Here is a 17,176-nt window from a genome sequence, read left to right as displayed (position 1 = left end):
CACAGCTAGTCACCTGTTTTCCAAGAGCAGCCTTCAACTTGGCCTGCGACCAAAGAAATCAAAATCTCTCTCTTCCCTTCGTCTGGAAGCCCTGCCAGTGGCAGTTGGGAGAGACCATGGATGAGGGCTGCTGGCTAGTTAAAGGACGCATGGGTCCAACCAGGGATACTTCAGAGGGAAACGAGTGGGCAGTCCTAGCACACACCCTGCCCTCAGGGAGCCAGAGACAGACAAGAGGACGTCTGTCCAAACACTGGGAACATGGACATTTATCTCCACGAGGGGGGTCACCAGCCAGTTCAAAGCTGGAAGAACAGAAGTCAGGAAGGAAGGGAGACAGCAGTCAGTGGGAGATATGAAAATAATTTACAATTTTTCAGGGGCCACGGTTGGGGGAGAGAAAAAAGCTGATACCAAGGGCTCACTAGAAAGTGCAGTACATATCTGGAAAAGAATGATAGCAACGTGTACAAGCATACCTGACACAATTAATGTATGGGCTGTAATAAGAGTTGTGAGAGCCCCAAGAAAATGATATTTTAATTTTTTTAAAAGCTAAAAAGAGGCCACGTGACTGCCAGCTTGTGTCCAAGGTGCCTAGCTGGACCCTCCACCAAGGGAAACCAGGATCCTGTTTGAAGGGGGATGGGTATTGGGTAACCCCTCCAAAGGGCCAATTAGCTGCTGTATGAAGGTGAATCAAAGTGTTACATCATACATACCTTTAAGAAACTCAGAATGTGATGTCATTGTCACTTAGCTCTCCTCCATCTGGATCTGGATGCTTTCAAAGGGGGTGTTTCCATCTCTCGAACCCTCCCGGAGAATCCTGGCTCTCCAGTTCAAACAGCACCTCTGAGACCCCAGGGGACTCGGACTGCGCTTTCCTCGTGCTCGTGGGGCATCTGGGGCACGGAAGTCTGACTGGGTGAGGCCTGGGCTGTCGTGGGGCCAGGGTAAGGCGCCAGAGTAAGGCGCCCCGTGACGCTCTGCAGGACAGCCCTTGCTCCCCTTAAAGTGTGACCAGGTGCCCTGCTGTGCTGGGAAGGAAATGGCACCGCGTGTGAGTCATCAGAAGCCCGTGGGCTTCCGGTACCCTTCAAGAACAGTTGTTAGGATCGCCTCTTTGGGGCCCCAAACGGTCACCAGGAGTAACCTGACCCGACCAACCTGCCGTGAATGGAATCGAACCAGCAGATCCCCTCTGAAACCACTATTTGCATTAAACTTTTTTTGAGACTGACTAGTGCATTACTGTTTAAACGCATTTTATTTGGATTAAATCAGCACTTGTGTGAACTGGAACCCTAGTGGGGAGACTTTTTACTTTCCCTTATCTTGGTCTGTTAACAAAATCAAACCCACAGAGACCCACTAGGTCAGCGCAGAGACACAATCTTTAGGGTTTCTGAGACGGAATCTTTACAGGAGCAGACAGCCTCATCGTTCTCCCTGTGAGAAAGGTTTGAACCTCTGACCTTGTGATCAGCCAATGCCTAACCTACTGTGCCACTAGGGCTCAGTTTCATTGTGGTGCCTGCCAGAGAAGAAAAGAGTACTTAACTGCCCTTGTACCGAAGCTGTGCATACAGTCCTGCTTGCACTGAACAAAGCACAGCGCTGCTTCTGAGCCAAAAAGGCAGTCTTTCAAACAGCACATGGGATGCTGGCTGAATTAAAATCAAGAAAGCATATCGTTCCACCAAATTCAGAGAAATTGAACTACAGCAAGCGGGGAGGCAGTCCCCAGGAGACAACAGGGTCGGAGGAAGATTCAGTAACCACTGGGGAGAGGCCCACACAGCCAGGAAAGCAGAGGGCAGATGAAGATCGAGCCTGCAGTCTGGATCACACTGCAGTGGAGAGGAGAGCCCCACAGTAGACAGCCTCGTCATACGTGGAGAATATAATGCAGTGCAGAAACCACACCACCTACTGCATTGGGCAAATCTGCTACAAGAAGACCTCTTCCATGAGTCATAGGACCCTGGTGGCTCCAACACCACCCCACCCCCAGGACTGGAAGGAACAGGGAGCCATGAAATTCCTTCTGCAGCATCCCAGAAAACACAGGGCGGCAGCCTCTGCATACATACCTGGTGGGATGGGGCATATCTCGCGGGTGCTCACGCGATGGGCTGTGATCCACAGGTTCTAAAGCACCTCACTCCTCACGTTCAGAGGCAGAAAGATGAGGCTTTCCACCGCCTTAAGCAATTACAGTATCTGAAACGCACAGGGGTGGCCCTACCCCATCCTATGGGGTCGCTGTCAGTATTGGCTCCATGGCTGGGAGCGAGGTGAATAGATATTTACACGCAAATGGCAGACTAGAAGGAAGGTGGCAGACAAGTTACACAACGTGTGTGGTGTGAACACATTTCTCTATGAAGCGTAGACCCAGGAAATGCATGCATCAGGATTCACCTCTAGGTGTGTGTGTGTGTGGAGGGGGGGGTGCGGGAGGGGGAAGAACCGTGGGGGGGAGGCTAATCTCTGCTGAGATGGTGCAAGGGCTTAACTCAGAGAAGTCGCTGAAAATGGTGATGTGCTCCCGAAACCTCGGCCATCATCGAAAACCTGACACCAAAGGGGTCGCCAGGAGTGGAAATCGACTGGAAAGCAAGTGGTTTTGCAGGTAGGCGGGTCTACGGGTGTGTGTGCAAGTGCACAGAGGTAGAAAGGAAGTAAGGGAGCTTCCCATCCTACGAGGCATGCAAACAGGCTGGCTGCCTTGCCTTTCTGGGATGCTGCAGAAGGAATTTTCACAGCGCCAGTTCCCTCTAGCCCTGAGCATCTCGGGGCGCGGGTGGGATGGGGTGGTGCGGAACCGAGGGGAGCGTCCACCCGCCTCTAGGAGGAAAGGGTTAAGCAGCGGGGTTGGCGCTCCTGTGGGCGGGCTCGGCGATCAGCAGCGCCGGGCTCTGTTAGCAGAGTCTGAGCATCTCCACCGCGGAGGATGCGGCGCTGCGAGCGGCTGCAGGGACGCGCGCAAGGTGAACGCTGCGGGATTGGCGCCCAGGTGAGGAGCTGGTCGAGGACCCGTGGGCCCAGCCTCGGTGGGGGGCGCGGGCGGCGGGGCCTACACAGCACCCACCCCCACCCGGGGCACTGCGGGAAGGCGTGGAGCCAGGGCCGCGGAGACCGACGAGGATGCGAGGGCCCTGGGAATGGGCCAGCTCCTGAAGGCGGCACTGCAGCGGCCCGGCACTGCCCCCAGGCCGGCCTCTCCTAGCACCACCACCCCCAAATCTCCAGCAACAGGGGTGCAGGCCTGGGCCACCTCTTTGTCTGCCAGAGCCCACGTCTGCTGGGTGGGGGTGGGGGCCAGATGGCATGGCCTCCCAGCCCCCCCAGTGCAAAATAAGCACACCGGTGCTTCGCCCTGTATGCCCACTGGTTTGACTGGTGACCTTGGACGAGTTGCTCAATGTCTCTGAACCTGTTTCCATCCCTGTATAACTGGGCCTGCTTGTGCTAAGCATAACCAGGTGGAGCTCAATACAGCAGGAGCACAAAGTTAGAACCGCCTGGGGTGGGGCCCCTCCTTTCCTCTCAGCTCACATCCACCCCCAGAGAGGCCAGCAGCAGGGTGAGCCCTATGAAGGCTAGATACATGAACCTAGGGCTTTAAGTTAGAGTCTGAACTTGGGTTTGGGTATGTGAACCTTTCACATTGCCCACCTTAGGTGAGCCCAGGCATTTCCCTAAGGGTGTCCAGCAGCTTGTCCAGGCGTCTGTGAGCCACCCAGCCTGAGGGCCAAGGAGCTGTAGGGACAGTGGCTTCTCAGCATGGAAGGGAACAGGATCTCTGCTCCTCTCCCAAGCACCCAACCTTTAATGCTCAGGGCTGTTGTCCCCTTCTCCTGGCCATAGGGCCCCTTCCTGCCTCCCTGGCCCAGGGACTCTTGAAGCATGGGATCCTTGATGAGACGTGGGTACCTAGGGCCAGGCACGTGCAGTCCGGTGAGCACTGGTGTGTCCTTGGAAGACAGGGAGCTGCCACCCCTGCCCTGGAGGGAGGCCCAGGGCCCTCTGGGGGAGATCAGAGATTACAGCACAGTATGACCAGAGTGACCACAGGGAGTCTAGGGAAGAAAGCTTCCATCGTACATTACCAGTGTGTGCGTGGGTCCCTTTGGAAATCCTAATCAGGCCTGGACACCGACAGGATTACAGGGCCCCCCTGTGGCCCTTGAAATAAAACCCGCAGTCCCTTGCAATGGCCTGGAAGCCCCCTAGTGAGCCAGCCTGACTTCCTGTCCTCTTTCACTCTGGAACTCACCGGCTCCTTCTGGCTGTGGACCCCTTACATTTGTTCTGTCTGCCAAATGGGTTCTCCCTGTGTCTTCAAAAGAAAGGTCACTTCCGAAACGCCTTTCTGGTACCCGCTTTGTGAGCCAGCCTCTCGTTCCTCACGCTGTCTTCACATTTAAGTCTTGTAAGAGTCCCCGGCCCCCTCAGGGACCCTTGAGTTAGTTTCACCTGTAATCCCCATTGTATAGATGGGAAAACCACAGGCATAGATAGACTCCCCCAGGATATGGTAAAGCTGGGATTCAAACCCAGCTCCCTCTTCACATGCAGGAGCACACTGCACTTACTGTGCACCTCACTGATATCCGAGCCACCCGGGCCTTGGAGAGTAAGATTTCAGCGAGCCAAGGAGGAGAAGGGCGAGGGCATTTCAGGCTGAGGGCCAAACAGGAGCCAAGGCCTGCTGTATCAGGTAGTCCAGTGGGTGTTGGAGAGGATTCAGTGAGCAGGCTGGTGTGGCCTTGGAAGGCGAAGGCGAGGGGAGCAGCTTACATTCTCTCGCGTGGGCACCGGGGCACCACCATGGGTTCTGACGCAGGACAAGAGCGCTGACCAGGGTGCAGTTCTACACAGCCGCTCTGGTCAGATGGACCAGTTCTGCAGGAAGGCGGGCGGTGTGGCGGGGTAGTTGCTGCCTCATGTCAGTCTTCTGCCTTCCCCACCGGTCCCTTTGGGACAGCCACGAAGCCTCTAGGCTCACACATCATCACCTTTTGCCCTTTTCCAGGCTCTTCCTGTGAGCACTGGGCTGAGGCTCCAGGCACAGCTTTGGTGTGAACCATGACCCCCCAAGTGTGTGGCCTCCTCCTGCTGCTGCTGCTGCCACCGCCCCTGGGAGCCGGTCCTGCCCTTTCCAGGCCTCTTGAGACCTCAGAGCCATACCCAGTTCTAGGAGCTCACCCCAAAGGCCCCACGAGCACCAAGCCCCAGGCCCTTGACGTCCTTTGGGAGAAGTCCAGAGATGAGCACTCCTGGAACTCGGGAATCCCCTGGGCTCCTGTCAATGAGGTGCCTGGTAGGCCTGCAGATGTTCCCCTGGGCCCAGCCCTGCATGGGCCCCAAGCAGCCCCTCAGGCTCAGAGAGCAGGACTCTCAGCAGTCACCGACTCCCTGCAGGCAGCTCTAAGGCCAAGCTCTCAGGGCTGGACAGGGCCTCCTGATCCTCAGGTATCACCGGAGCCAGAAGCACGGGCCCCTCATCCAGTGGGACCTCCTCATCTCACTTTCATGCCAACAACTCCCAGCCAACAACTGGGAGAAGTCAAGGTTCCCCCCTCCACAGGGGAGCCCCGCACGCAGGCAGGGCAACAAGCACCTGGAGACAGGAGCCTGATGGATGAGGCCAAGATCAGGGCTCCAGAGACTGACCATCTGGACCGTCAGGGCTCATCGCACACTCTTGGTACCCATGGGGACGCTGTCAGGCCTGTCCTGACAGGAGAGCGGGGAGAAGGGAAAGGCTTCCAGGAGGCAGCTGGAGGCCCCCTCTCTACCCAGCAGGATCCAGCAGCCCCGGATGGTGGCTCAGTACCCCCACTTGAGGGGGCATCTTCTGAGGGTCCTGGGGCCCAGTCCGACCTGGCTCTGGCCAGAAGCCTTCCTTCTGCTGAGGAGCTACCGGTTGAGTCCCCCAAGAAGGCTGGGGGTGAGGCCACCCAACAAGCCAGCTTCCCAGCCTCCCCGCTCAAGGCTTCCCCTGGACCCCAGCCCTCAGGACCCCCAGCCTCAGAGGCTCCAGATGGACAGCCCAAGCCAGGTAGGTATCAAAGGGAGGGTGCTGAGCAGGTTGGGGTGGGGGCAGTGTTCCAAGGTAGTTAGGTGCCCAGATGCAGTGGCCCTTGGTCCCTCTGGGTCTCCTTCTCCGTATTCTGGAAAACAAGGGGACTGAGCTTCCTTCCCAGGGGATCAGATTGCAGGGGTGGGGGGGAACCACTGCAGGGCCAGCCGAGGTGATGGGGTCACCTTCTCATTTCAGAGATTGTAGTGATGAACGGAGCAGACCCTGTCTCCCCGCAGCGAGTCAGAGGGGCAGTGGAGACTCCAGGTACCCTCAAGTCTCCCATGCCTGGCCCCCCGGAACCTGGCATAGCTACAAACCGAACAGAGAGCACTGTGGAAGTCTTGCAACCAGGTGAGAGCATGGCTGAGAGTTTGTGGGTCAGGAGCAGTCTGTCTAAGAACCAAGGGCCCGTGTAGGGTATACATTTGCAGGCCCCAAACTCAACGCCAAACTCTCGGCCATCAAGTCTATTCCCAAATGTACATGCACATAGCGACCCTATAGGACAGAGTAGAACTGAAGTTCCAGGACTGTACTTCTTTCCAAGAGTAGGAAGCTCCGTCTGTTTCCCATGGACCAGGTAGTGGGTTCGGACCACAGACCCTGTGGTTAGCAACTCGGTTCATAGCTTAGGGGGAATCCTGGCCCATTTCTCTTAGCAAGTGTTTTTCCACCTGTGAGGTCAGGGGAGGGTAACTGAGAACCAACACCTGTTTAGAGGAAACTGGGCAGGATTACCTTCAAAGACTTGAGGATAAATGAATGCTTAGTGGGTACTTTGAAGAAGGCCATTCGCCCTTTGTGGGCTACAGTGTTCTTAAATGTGTCCTGGGTGTGTTAGTGCAGTGATTCTCCACTCCCACAAATCTCTAGAGGCTTGAAAAAATGTGTTTGAATGCCCAAGCCCCATCCCATGAAATTCCACCCAGTTGGTCTCCAGGTGAGTCTAGTACACAGCCATTTAGAAAGCCCTGGAGTGCCTTTTCCCTCTAAGGTATTCACCATAAACAAACGTAGCTCTCATCTGCTACTTACTGGGAGCCTGCCGGGCACTGACTGACCACACATTTAGTCCTCCCCACACCCTCCTGACATCTGCATTTTACAGATGTACCTGCGGAGGAGGACACTGAGTAACTCGGCCCCCCACACAACTGAGGGATGGCTGGAAAGCCAAACCACTTCCCCAAGGGTCGCGTTAACATTATTATTCTTGCAGACGAAGCAGAAGAATGGCCGGGGCGCCCTCAAAGCCATCCCCCGGCACCCCCAGTGCAGGCCCCCTCCACGTCCCGCCGCGGCCTCGTTCGGGTCACCACTCAGCGCGCCCTGGCGCAGCCACTGCCTCCAGAGCCCTCGACCAGCAGCTCCTGGGCGCCTGCCCCGGCCGCCAGCCCCCCAGCCAACGCCACCTCACCCCCGCTGCGCTGGGGTCCGCTGCGGCGGGTGCTGAGCTTCTCCTGGGAGCTGCACGTCTACGGGGCGGGGGCGCTTTTCCTGCTGCCCGCGGCGTTGGCGCTGGCCACACTGGCAGCCGCCCCGGGAGGGCCCCGGCTGGCCCTGGCGGCGGCCGGGCTGGTGCTGGCGGCGGCGTGCCTGCGCTCCGCCTACATGCTCACCGACCCATACGGCTCCCAGGAGCGGCTGAGCGTGCGGGCCGGCCTGCTGCTCTACAACCTCCCCTTCCCCTTGCTGCTCGCGGCGCTGGCGGCGCTCACGTTGCTCGGCCTTGGGGCCGGGCTGCCGCCGCCGCTGCAGAAGCCGCTCCTGCTGGGGGCGCTGGCGTCCGCACACGGCGCGGGGCTGCTGGCGGCGGACCTTCTGTCCGCGAGGCCTGTGGTCAACCTCCTGGCGCAGGGCTTGTCGTGCGCCTGGGGCGCCATGGTGACCCTGGGCACGCTCTGCCTGTGCCGGCGCCGCCTGCTCGAGGGCCCGCGGGGCTGGGACGCCAGCCCGGGGCCGCGCCTCCTGGCCGTGGCGGGTGCGCTGGGGCTGCTGGCCAGCGGCTTGCAGCTGGCCGCTTCCCTGTGGCTGTACCCGGGACCGGGCCGCGTGGGCCGCTTCTCGTGGGCCTGGTGGGGCGTCCACTTCTGGCTGCGCCTACTGGAGCTGACCTGGGCGCTGGCCCTGGCGCTGGCTGCGGTGACCGCCGCACGGCCCAGGCCGCCCACGGAACACGCTTGCTGGGCCAAGCTGCTACGCCTGGCGTGTCCCGCGCCCGCAGGCAAAAGCGAGGTGCCCGAGCGGCCCAATAACTGCTATGCAGGACCCAGTGGCGTCGGTGCTGGCAGCCTGGACATCAGCAAGAGCCTCATCCGAAACGCAGCCGAGGGCGGACTGCCCGCCACGCCCAGTTCCGGCGCCTGGGGCTCTGCGGCCTCGCTGGGCCGCGGTGCCCAGGCGGGCCCGGGACTGTCGCGCAGCAGCGTGGGGCCGGCGCCTTCGCTGAGCGAGCTGGACCTACGGCCCCCGTCGCCCATCAACCTGAGCCGAAGCATCGACGCGGCGCTCTTCCGAGAGCACTTGGTCCGAGACAGCGTCTTCCGCCGCTGTGGCCTGCGCGGCCTGCTCTCCCCGCCGCCCGGGGGCGCCCTGCGGCCCCGCCGAGGCAGCCACCCGGACGCCGAGCTGGACGGCGCCTCTTCCCTGCTCCGGAGCCGCTGCCGCTCGCTCAGCGACGTGCGCGTGCGCGGCCCGCTCCCGCCGCACGTCCTGGACGAGGCGGGCCCTGCGGCCGCGACGGCTTCGGGCAGCTCTCTGGACAGCTTCTCCCGGGGCTCGCTCAAGATCAGCTGGAACCCGTGGCGCCACGGGCTGTCCTCTGTGGACAGCCTGCCCCTGGACGAGCTGCCCAGCACCGTGCAGCTCCTGCCCGCGCCCTCCTCGTCCTCGACCCCCACTCCCGCCCCCGCTGGACCTGTACAGCCCCAGGGCGAGCGCCCGAGGGGCTGCAGGCCTGGGGACTCCAGGAGTGCTTCCAGTGACACCATTGAGCTCTGAGCAGTGTGGGGAAGCGCTAGGCCAAATCGGACCTGAGCACGCTCGAAAAACTGCCGTTCCAGGCCTTCACCAGACTCCAGGCCCTAGAAATGGCCAAGAGGGAACCCACCCTACCCTCGTGTTTTTTGTTTGTAACATATCTCTATTTTTTTCCAGCGGGTATTTTGCACAAAGGCCGCGACTTGCACAGGATACAGGGTGGACATGCGCGGACTTGGGTATGGGAGAGGGGACGAAGCACCCCGTGTCCCCAGTGGGAGATGAGTGAAGCTTGCTGGTGTGGACTGTGCTTTGTGCCAAAGGAATAAACCCAGAGGCCTTGGCTCCTGCCTCTCTAGCGATGGTGTGTGACACTGCTAGCAGAGGAGCCTAGGGCCTCCCTCCCTCCCAGCACTGCAAGACCACTGATGTGGGGAGGGGAGTACTTCCAGGGGGAAGGGCACTGGGCCCTCTGTGGCTTTCCTAAGAACGCTGCCAACTTTATTGAACACATCTGTGTTCTCAGTATTGCTGAATGGCAGGCAGTGCCACGTCCTCTGCAGTCATGAGGAAAGTGGCATTCTGAGCCCTGGACGGCCCCATTGCCCCGTGCGCCAGAGAGGAGGGAGTAGAGCTGCACCTTATCCATTTTGCAAGAACGTTCTTTATTTCCTGAGATGAATAAATAAATGGCTGAGGGGCAGGGGAGGAGCCGGCAGCATGCAGCTGGCAGGAGGGGCGGCAAGGGCCCCAGACCTGTAGAGACTCCCCCACCATCCATCCCAGGCAGGGGCTAAAGCTCACTAGCAACCACCAGAAACCTTTATAAAAGTTACACACATGGTAAAGCCTGCCCAGCCCTGCCGTCTGAAACTCATGGCAGGGGTCTCCCTCCTGGGCCCAGATGCCTGGGCTGTTCCTTAAGGTGGGCAAAGGATTCCAATCCCGCTCTCAAGATAAACCAGTCAGCCTCCAGGGTCCATATAGAGATCCCGCCGGGGGCAGCAGGGATTATCTGCCCTTGATGAAGCCCTCCAGCACTCGGTCACTGCGCTCGGATAGCCAGTAGCCAGTCATGGCTGCCACAGCCCCGATGAAGATGGCAGTGAAGACCAAGTCGCCCTTGGCAGCCAACGTGGCCAGTGCACAGATGATGACACCAAAGAACATCTGCTGGAGCACCACCAGCTCATCTTCCGTTACCTCCGAGAAGAAGCCTGCCGACTCTGCAGGGGATGAGAGCGAGCACCCTGTCATTGGCAGTCCCCAGCAGCCCGGGGCTCCCACTCAGTGGGCCTGCCCACACCTTGCTCACTGCTCTGGACGAGCTTGCCAACAAGGGTGGTTACTGGCCCTGCCTGCCTGAATGGGAAACAGGCTGGCAGAAGTGAAGGATCTGAGCAAGGCCATACAGTAGGCAAGTCAGGGCAGAGCCAGGCAGCTGGATTTGAACCTCTGCTCATCAACCTGCTTGCTGTGTGGCCCTGGGCAAGTCACCTTACCTCTCAGTCTTCATTTCCTTAGGTGTAGAAGAGGAACAAGGGTAAGTAAGCCACACTGCATGGGGTTGGCTGAGAGCTTTAAGTGAGCACCTGTCACGTGCCTGAGGCAGGAACTGATACACAGAAAGAGGTAAGGAGGTAGCACCTCCTGTCATGGCAGCCACCATCCACAGCCCACTGCCCACTGTGGTTCACAGGAGACAGGACCAGGGCAAAGACTGGCCCCATTAACGGATGGGAAAATGGGCGTAGGAGGAGGTCTGCTAAGTCCAGTGCCCTCTCTTCCCTGGGCGTGAGCCTTCTGCAAACTCGCCCAGAGATCAGTGAAAGAGGCTGGGACTCAGTATATCTTCTGGATGCAGTGGAGCCTGGGCAGGTGGAGAAGGGGTTGTCTGGCCCCCCTCACTGCCCCTCCGAGCCCTGACAATCAGGATGGGCTCACCTGGGACCTGCTCCTTCACACATATGCCCTCCATCTGCACATAGCCCTCGGCACAGACACAGCGGTAGCCACCCTCTGTGTTCTCACACTGCTCGTTGGCTCCTGGACACACCTCTGTCTCACACTCGTCCACATCTTGAGAGAGGAGAAGGAGTCAGACTCCGGAGCCCCCAGACTCCACCTTGCTCCTATGCTGCCTCCCCTCTGCCCCGCCACATCTTTTTCCCAGCCCCCTCTTTGTGTTGGGAGAAGCTGCGCAGCAGGGGGAGACTTACCAAGACACTTGGAGCCCACCTGCTGGTAGCCAGGGCTACACTTCTTACAGCGGCCAGGGCCTGCCCCCATGCAACCCAGGCAGGCCTTGGCACAGTCTGAGGATGACAGGAGAGAAGAGGGTGAAAGCTGCCCCGGATCTGGGCGCACTAGGCCTGCGGAAGCAGGAGCAGGCCAGCTCCTGCTCCCCTCTGCACAACCCCGAGTGGCCACTAACCTCGGCACTCATAGGAGCCCTCTGTGTTCACGCAGAACTGGTCAGCACCACAGCTGGCACGCTCTGTGCCACACTCGTCAATGTCTGCCGAGGAGAAGAGGAAATTTCAACCCTTATACCACCAGAGGGGACGCTGAGGCCAGGGGTGGTGGGAACACTTAGCCGGGATGAGCTGGCACAGCAGACAGCATGCTGTCCACTGAGCAGCAGCACTGGAGCTGGTCTCTGGGCTGCCCAGTAAGAAGCTATGCATGTTTTTCCACGGGCCTTGCAGCTAAGTGTGTGGCCATGTAGGCCTAAGTGCTGACCACCAGAATGGAAATACAAGTGATGCATCCCACTGTTAGCAATGGGCTTGCACTCCTCCATACTTTCTTCCCAGGTGCCCAGCAGGCCTCGACTATGCAGATGGTCCCCAAGCGGACGACGGAATGGTAAGGAAGGAGGGACCTGGGTCAGTGATGGGCTGCGGCCTTTCTGCCAGCCTAGGACACTCGGTCCCCCAGACTGTGACCTAAGGCAGAAATAAATGTTTGCTTTCTGTGAGCCACGTATTGGGGAATCTTTTTTATCAAAGCAGCTTACCCTTCTACCGTACTCTGCGTGGGCAAAACCAAGTACTTAAGCCCAGGGTCCAGTACCCTCATTACCCTGACTGAGCCTGCCTCACTTTTTAAGACTTGGCCCAACGACACCTCATCCAGGAAGTCGTTCTCGCTTTGCCATCAGCCCAGCCACCCCAACGAGCCGAACAGGGCACACCCTCACTGCATACAGACTATCTGTGCCCTGAGCACCTGGCCACTCTTCTGCCGCCCCACCCAGGTGGAGCACTAGACAAAGATGGGGCTGGGGTCGGTCTAGTCCAGGGGGCATGCGTCCTGAGAGGCTGTGGGCCAGGCTGGCCCCACTCACCGACACACTTGAGGTGGTGCAGCGCCCACCCTGTCCTGCATTGCAAGCAGTTGGATTCCTCAGGTCCTGAGCAGCGGGCACACGGGCCAAAACAAGCTGGGTGGAACAGGGCCCATGTGAGGATGGGCAGGGCACATCACACCTGCCCCTGCCCAGCACCATGCCCTCCGGCTACCTACCCGAACATACCAGATGGCTGGCGTTGCGCTCGGCCTCGAAATAGCCAAGGCCACACTGGCTACAGGCCTCGCCCCCATAGCCAGCTTGACAGCTGCAGCGGCCGCTGCCCCCTCGGGTCCCTTCTCCTTCACACTGTCCGTGTCCACCGCAGGGCTTCTCTGCACCTCCGGGGCAAGCTGAGGGCAGACGCCAAGCCAGATGAGAGCTGACACGCTACTCTAGACTAGGACACCCCCCCCACACGGCTAAACATCTCTGGAGAAGAAACTTCCTTTTAATGACAACACAGTACTTTGATAAAGAGCTCTATTAAATTCTCTTAACCCAGCCATTCTCAACCTGTGGGTCGACAGGACCCTTTCACAGGGGTTGCCCGATTCTTAACAGTAGCAAAATCACAGTTATGAAATTACGAAAGCAATTTTATGGTTGGGGGGTCCCCATAACATGAACTGTATTAAAGGGTTGCGGCATTAGGAAGGTTGAGAACCACGTGTGGCACATTTAGGTTACTTTTTTTTTTTTTAATAAAGACTGAGTTGACCATGTTTGTAATAAACTCTGTATCTGCAGTTTTAAGAGAGACTGTCTTCAAAAGGGTCACAAGACGTTAGCTGTTCCTGCCTTGCCTGAGGATGGTGAAGGGGGCCTCTGGGGCAGCACCTGTCCCTCCCTAGGAATGCAGCCAGGGGGAGAGGCCTGATTGATCCAGCACTGGAAACGGGGCTGGAGAGATCAGGGTTTCCCTAATAAATGATACCCACAGCCACAGATGATTCAGCCTTGCCCTGGCCTTTTTCAAAACCTTCCCTCATTGATTTGTAGGCAAGAATTGGGTCCAGAGAGGCTATGTGAGCAGTCAGAGACTGCACAGCCCACTAGGAAAGACTCCCTGCCATCACAGTCCCCTCCCAGGCCTCCTAGCCCCAAGAGCGACTTGAGAAACTCACCAAGGCAGGAAGGCCCGAACGTGCCAGAGGGGCAGCAGAGCTTCAGGGAATCTGAGCAGAGCCACTGGAAGAGGTCAGGGGCCTCCTGCTGCCTGGGGCAGGGTGGGGTGGGAGTGGGGGGTGGGGAGGTATGTGTCAGGGCTACAGCACACACTGCCCTCCCTCACCCCCAGCCCCCTAGGAACCTAGGAACCAACCCATCAGGACACAAACCTCTTCGAGCCACCTGACCAAAGCCCTTTCCCATGTGGCAGAGGGGTAAACTGAGACTCAGAATGGGAGCTTGGCCTCACGAAAGCCTTTCCCCCAGGCCTGCCTCTGGCCCCTCCCTGGGAAGGCGTGCCACACCACTCACTCGTGGAACCACCAGGCCTCCACCAGCTCCTCACTCAGCTCCAGCAGGCGGTGGCACTCCAAGTCCGACTTGCTGCACACAGTCTCCAGCACCTCCACCAGACGGGTCTCACTGACCGGACAGGGCAGTTGCGTTGGAGGGCGGGGAGGTCAGGTCACCCGCCACCTTCCTTAGGTGCCCTCCCACAATCAAGGCCATGGGGCATCATGAAAGGAGTCCTGGTTTTAGGAATTGGCCAGACCGGGGTTCAAATACAGTTGTGTGACCTGGGGCAAGTCACGTAGGTTTGTCGCAAAGTGCCCAAGTGCCCCGCATCCTACAATGAGCTGCAATACCCATGCTGGATAGATGTGATCCCAAATATATCACATCACAAGTGCTGGTGAGCATATGGAGAAGTCGGAACTGTTGTGGGTCATGGAGGGGGGTATGTAAAATGGAGCAGCTGCTGTGGAAAAGTGTTTGGTAGATCTCAAAATGTCAAACACAGAATTACCACATGACTCAGCAAGTCTACTCCCAGGCATAAACCCCAAAGAATTAAAAACAGATGTGCAAATAAAAACTTATACATGAATGTTCATGACTGTCCATCAAATGATGACTGGGTTCACAAAAATGTGACACAGCCATGAAATAGACTACAATCTGCTACCACATGGATGAACTTTAAAATACTGACTGAGTGAAGGAAGCCAGATGCAAAGGGTCACATATTGTATCATTAAAAACCCTCAAACTCACTGCCGTCTCATCAACGCTGACTCACAGGGACCCTGTAAGGACAGGGTAGAACTGCCCGTGGGGGTTTCTGAGATGGTAACTCTGAGATGGTAACAAGAAAGTCCCTTTTTTCTCCCAAGGAGTAGCTGGTGGTTTTGAACCACTGACTTTGTGGCCCGCGACCCTACAGGTAAACAGACACCATCAGGGCCTCTGGAATTCAGGAGGGAAGTGGGAACTAGAAATATGGAGTGTGAAGCTAGTATCCACTCTTAAAGCCAATGAGGTTGGGTGGGATATCAAGGGGCAATCTTGATAGATTTTCTCAAAGGGCACACAATGATCACGAGGATTTATTGTGAAGTTTGAAGAAAATGGAGTTTTCTACTCCCGTCAAGGGTTTCCATCTCGGAAACTCACAGGGGCAGTTCTACCCTGTCCTATGGGGTCGATGTGGGTTGGAATGGACTCGATGGCGGTCAGTTTGGGTTTGCCTGACATCCAGATGCCTAAAACTAAATCCACTTGGATGTCTAACGGGTATCTGGTGTTGAGAGAGGAGTCCCCACACTCCCTTGCCCCAACACTTTTTCCTTCCCCAGCCTTAACCATTGCCGGGACCTGCCCCACTACTCAGACAGCTGCTCAGGTCCAAAATCCAGTACAATCTTTCTTGCTCATATCCCATAATGAAGCAACCAAGTCCTACTGGCTAGACTTTCAAAAGGTACCCAGAGTTCCACCTCTTCTTAGTGTGTCCCCCACTAGCGACCCCACCTGTCCCCATGCCTGGATTACACCATGGCCTCACAACTGGTCCCCCTCCTCCACATGGGCCTGGACAGTAATCTGTCCACCACATAGCACCGTGAGCCGTCTTTTAAACATATAAGTAATACCCCATCATTCCCTGCTCACAACACTCCCAATGGCTACCCACCACACACAGCAGAAAGCGACATTTATCTGTAGCCTTCAAGGCCAGTTTGGCCTGGCCCAGGCAGGCCTACGTCTTCCACCACTTTCCCTACCAATCAAAACACAAATCCACTGCCACCAAGTGGATTCTGACTCAGCAACCCTGGAGGACAGAGTAGAATTGCCCCTTTGGGTTTCTAATCTTAATGGGAGCAGACGGCCTCACCTTTCTTCCCAGAACTCGCTATGCCACCCCCACCCCCCATGTCTCAACTCAAATCCACCAAGCTCTGTCGTACCCCCCTTGGCTGAAACCCTTGCCTGACTGTCACATGTCTGTTCAAAGGCCAAACCATGTTAGTGAGGCCTGCCCTTGAAGGGTTTAGGGGAAAACCCCGCTTTAGGGAAAACTCCTACCCCTACCCCCATGACTGCTTTTTCGTGAGCTAACATTATCTATTGACTTGGTCCCTGCCTCTGCTGCCTGATTAAGCTTGCTGGCTGCCCTACTACTGACTATTCGGTAAATATCTGTTGAAAGAGCTAAGTGCCCCCCACCCCACCCCAGCCCCTTACCTATCTTTATATTTGGACAACTTCTCTTCTTCCCAGGCTGTGTTTCCTCCTCCGAAGTTGTCCCGGATGGTTCTCTCCAGGCCCTGCAGACAACGAAGATGAGTATTGGTTGAGGTGGTGCCTGGCACCAGCTTTCTAATGATCTCCTTCACTGACCAGCACACTGAGGCTCCACAGCTAGTAAGGAGCCAGGTTCGGTCCTGTGGCCAGGCCATTCTGCAGCCCACTTTTAACTGTCCCCCCTCTTCCTCCTGCGTGTGGGAGGCTGCAGGTGCACCCACCTGGTTGAAACTGTCGACCAGCCCCCGGCAGGTGTGGCAGGGGTGGGGCTCGGGCGGAGGGGAAGCCTGGGGAGGCGCGGGCGGTTGAGGCCACACAGGTCCTGGAAGGCTGAGGAAGAGGCTGAGACCACCGAGCAGGGCTGGGAGCAGGCCGCTCAGGGGCCGCCGCGGAGCCATCTCCTGGCAGGCGGGGGGGACCTGTAGACGGAAGGCGTGGGGCGCCCCTCAGAGCTAAGCCCTGGGGGTGAAGCAAGGCGGCCGTGAGGCGGTGCCTCCGGGCCGGACGCCCAGATCCGCGTGGGTAAAAGCGGGGAGTCTGAGGCGCGGGGAAAAGACGACCTGCAGGACCGACCGAGAAGGAAATAAAAGCCACCGTGGGGTGGGGGCGGACTGGCTCCTGGGCGTTAAGGGGTCACGGAGTCGGCGCGGAGTTTGGGGTCAGAGAATGCGACATTAAGGGCCGGAGCGGCAAGTCAGCGGTAAGGGGTCAGACTCCGAGCATTGGGGAGGCGGCCGGGTGGGCGGTCTAGAGGAGCCCGGATCCGGAAAAGAGCAGGGGGATAAGGTTCAGGGGCTCGCAGGCGACTACAGTGGACGAGCGAGGGAGGGCGCAGACCCGCTAAGACGGCAGCGGCGAAGGAAGGGCCACCGCCCCAGCCCGTGAGCGCCGACGGTCGGCTTCAGCCTTCTCAGCGCAGCCGCAGCCGCAGCCACTGCCTGCGTGAAACGTGCACCCGCCGCCGCCGGCGCCGCAGTCTGGGGGGCGGG

At 58.1% G+C, this 17,176-nt stretch overlaps 2 protein-coding genes across 5 annotated transcripts; one reads left to right on the top strand and one right to left on the bottom strand.

Moving 5' to 3' along the window:
* Positions 1–2,940: 2,940 nt before the first annotated feature.
* On the top strand, positions 2,941–9,599 carry PRRT3 (proline rich transmembrane protein 3). The gene is made up of 4 exons (XM_075550453.1): positions 2,941–3,022; positions 5,045–6,073; positions 6,293–6,448; positions 7,317–9,599. Exons 2-4 carry the CDS (start codon positions 5,098–5,100, stop codon positions 9,095–9,097), a joined length of 2,913 nt encoding a protein of 970 aa, XP_075406568.1. The 5' UTR covers positions 2,941–3,022; positions 5,045–5,097; the 3' UTR covers positions 9,098–9,599.
* Positions 9,600–9,717: 118 nt separating this feature from the next.
* On the bottom strand, positions 9,718–17,171 carry CRELD1 (CRELD disulfide isomerase 1). Of its 4 annotated transcripts, none has more exons than XM_075550449.1 (11): positions 17,025–17,171; positions 16,409–16,606; positions 16,128–16,210; positions 13,911–14,021; positions 13,556–13,647; positions 12,605–12,781; positions 12,426–12,521; positions 11,511–11,594; positions 11,296–11,391; positions 11,021–11,155; positions 9,718–10,302 (listed from the first exon to the last, which is right to left on the bottom strand). In XM_075550449.1, the coding sequence occupies exons 2-11, from the start codon at positions 16,583–16,585 to the stop codon at positions 10,088–10,090; spliced, it is 1,266 nt and encodes a 421-aa protein (XP_075406564.1). In that variant the 5' UTR covers positions 16,586–16,606; positions 17,025–17,171; the 3' UTR covers positions 9,718–10,087. The 4 variants fall into 4 exon arrangements, with proteins under 4 accessions (XP_075406564.1, XP_075406565.1, XP_075406566.1 ...); XM_075550450.1 differs by having other exon boundaries at positions 16,409–16,604; positions 17,022–17,153; XM_075550451.1 differs by lacking the exon at positions 17,025–17,171 and adding an exon at positions 16,761–17,012.
* Positions 17,172–17,176: the final 5 nt, after the last annotated feature.

Source organism: Tenrec ecaudatus, chromosome 5 (genome assembly GCF_050624435.1).
Source record: "Tenrec ecaudatus isolate mTenEca1 chromosome 5, mTenEca1.hap1, whole genome shotgun sequence".
Classification (NCBI taxonomy): domain Eukaryota; kingdom Metazoa; phylum Chordata; class Mammalia; order Afrosoricida; family Tenrecidae; genus Tenrec; species Tenrec ecaudatus.
This window is presented reverse-complemented; position numbering and strand designations above follow the sequence as displayed.

What these genes read in the sequence shown, in the direction of transcription:
- PRRT3 (XM_075550453.1), top strand. Translation starts at nt 5,098, where the DNA reads ATGACCCCCCAAGTGTGTGGCCTCCTCCTGCTGCTGCTGCTGCCACCG. An exon ending in AGATGGACAGCCCAAGCCAG is followed by an intron (nt 6,074 to 6,292) that starts GTAGGTATCAAA and finishes TTCTCATTTCAG; the next exon opens with AGATTGTAGTGATGAACGGA. An exon ending in TGTGGAAGTCTTGCAACCAG is followed by an intron (nt 6,449 to 7,316) that starts GTGAGAGCATGG and finishes TTATTCTTGCAG; the next exon opens with ACGAAGCAGAAGAATGGCCG.
- CRELD1 (XM_075550449.1), bottom strand. Translation starts at nt 16,585, where the DNA reads ATGGCTCCGCGGCGGCCCCTGAGCGGCCTGCTCCCAGCCCTGCTCGGT. An exon ending in GTTCGGGCCTTCCTGCCTTG is followed by an intron (nt 12,782 to 13,555) that starts GTGAGTTTCTCA and finishes GTCTGCCCTCAG; the next exon opens with CTTGCCCCGGAGGTGCAGAG. An exon ending in GGGCTCCTATGAGTGCCGAG is followed by an intron (nt 11,392 to 11,510) that starts GTTAGTGGCCAC and finishes TGTCATCCTCAG; the next exon opens with ACTGTGCCAAGGCCTGCCTG.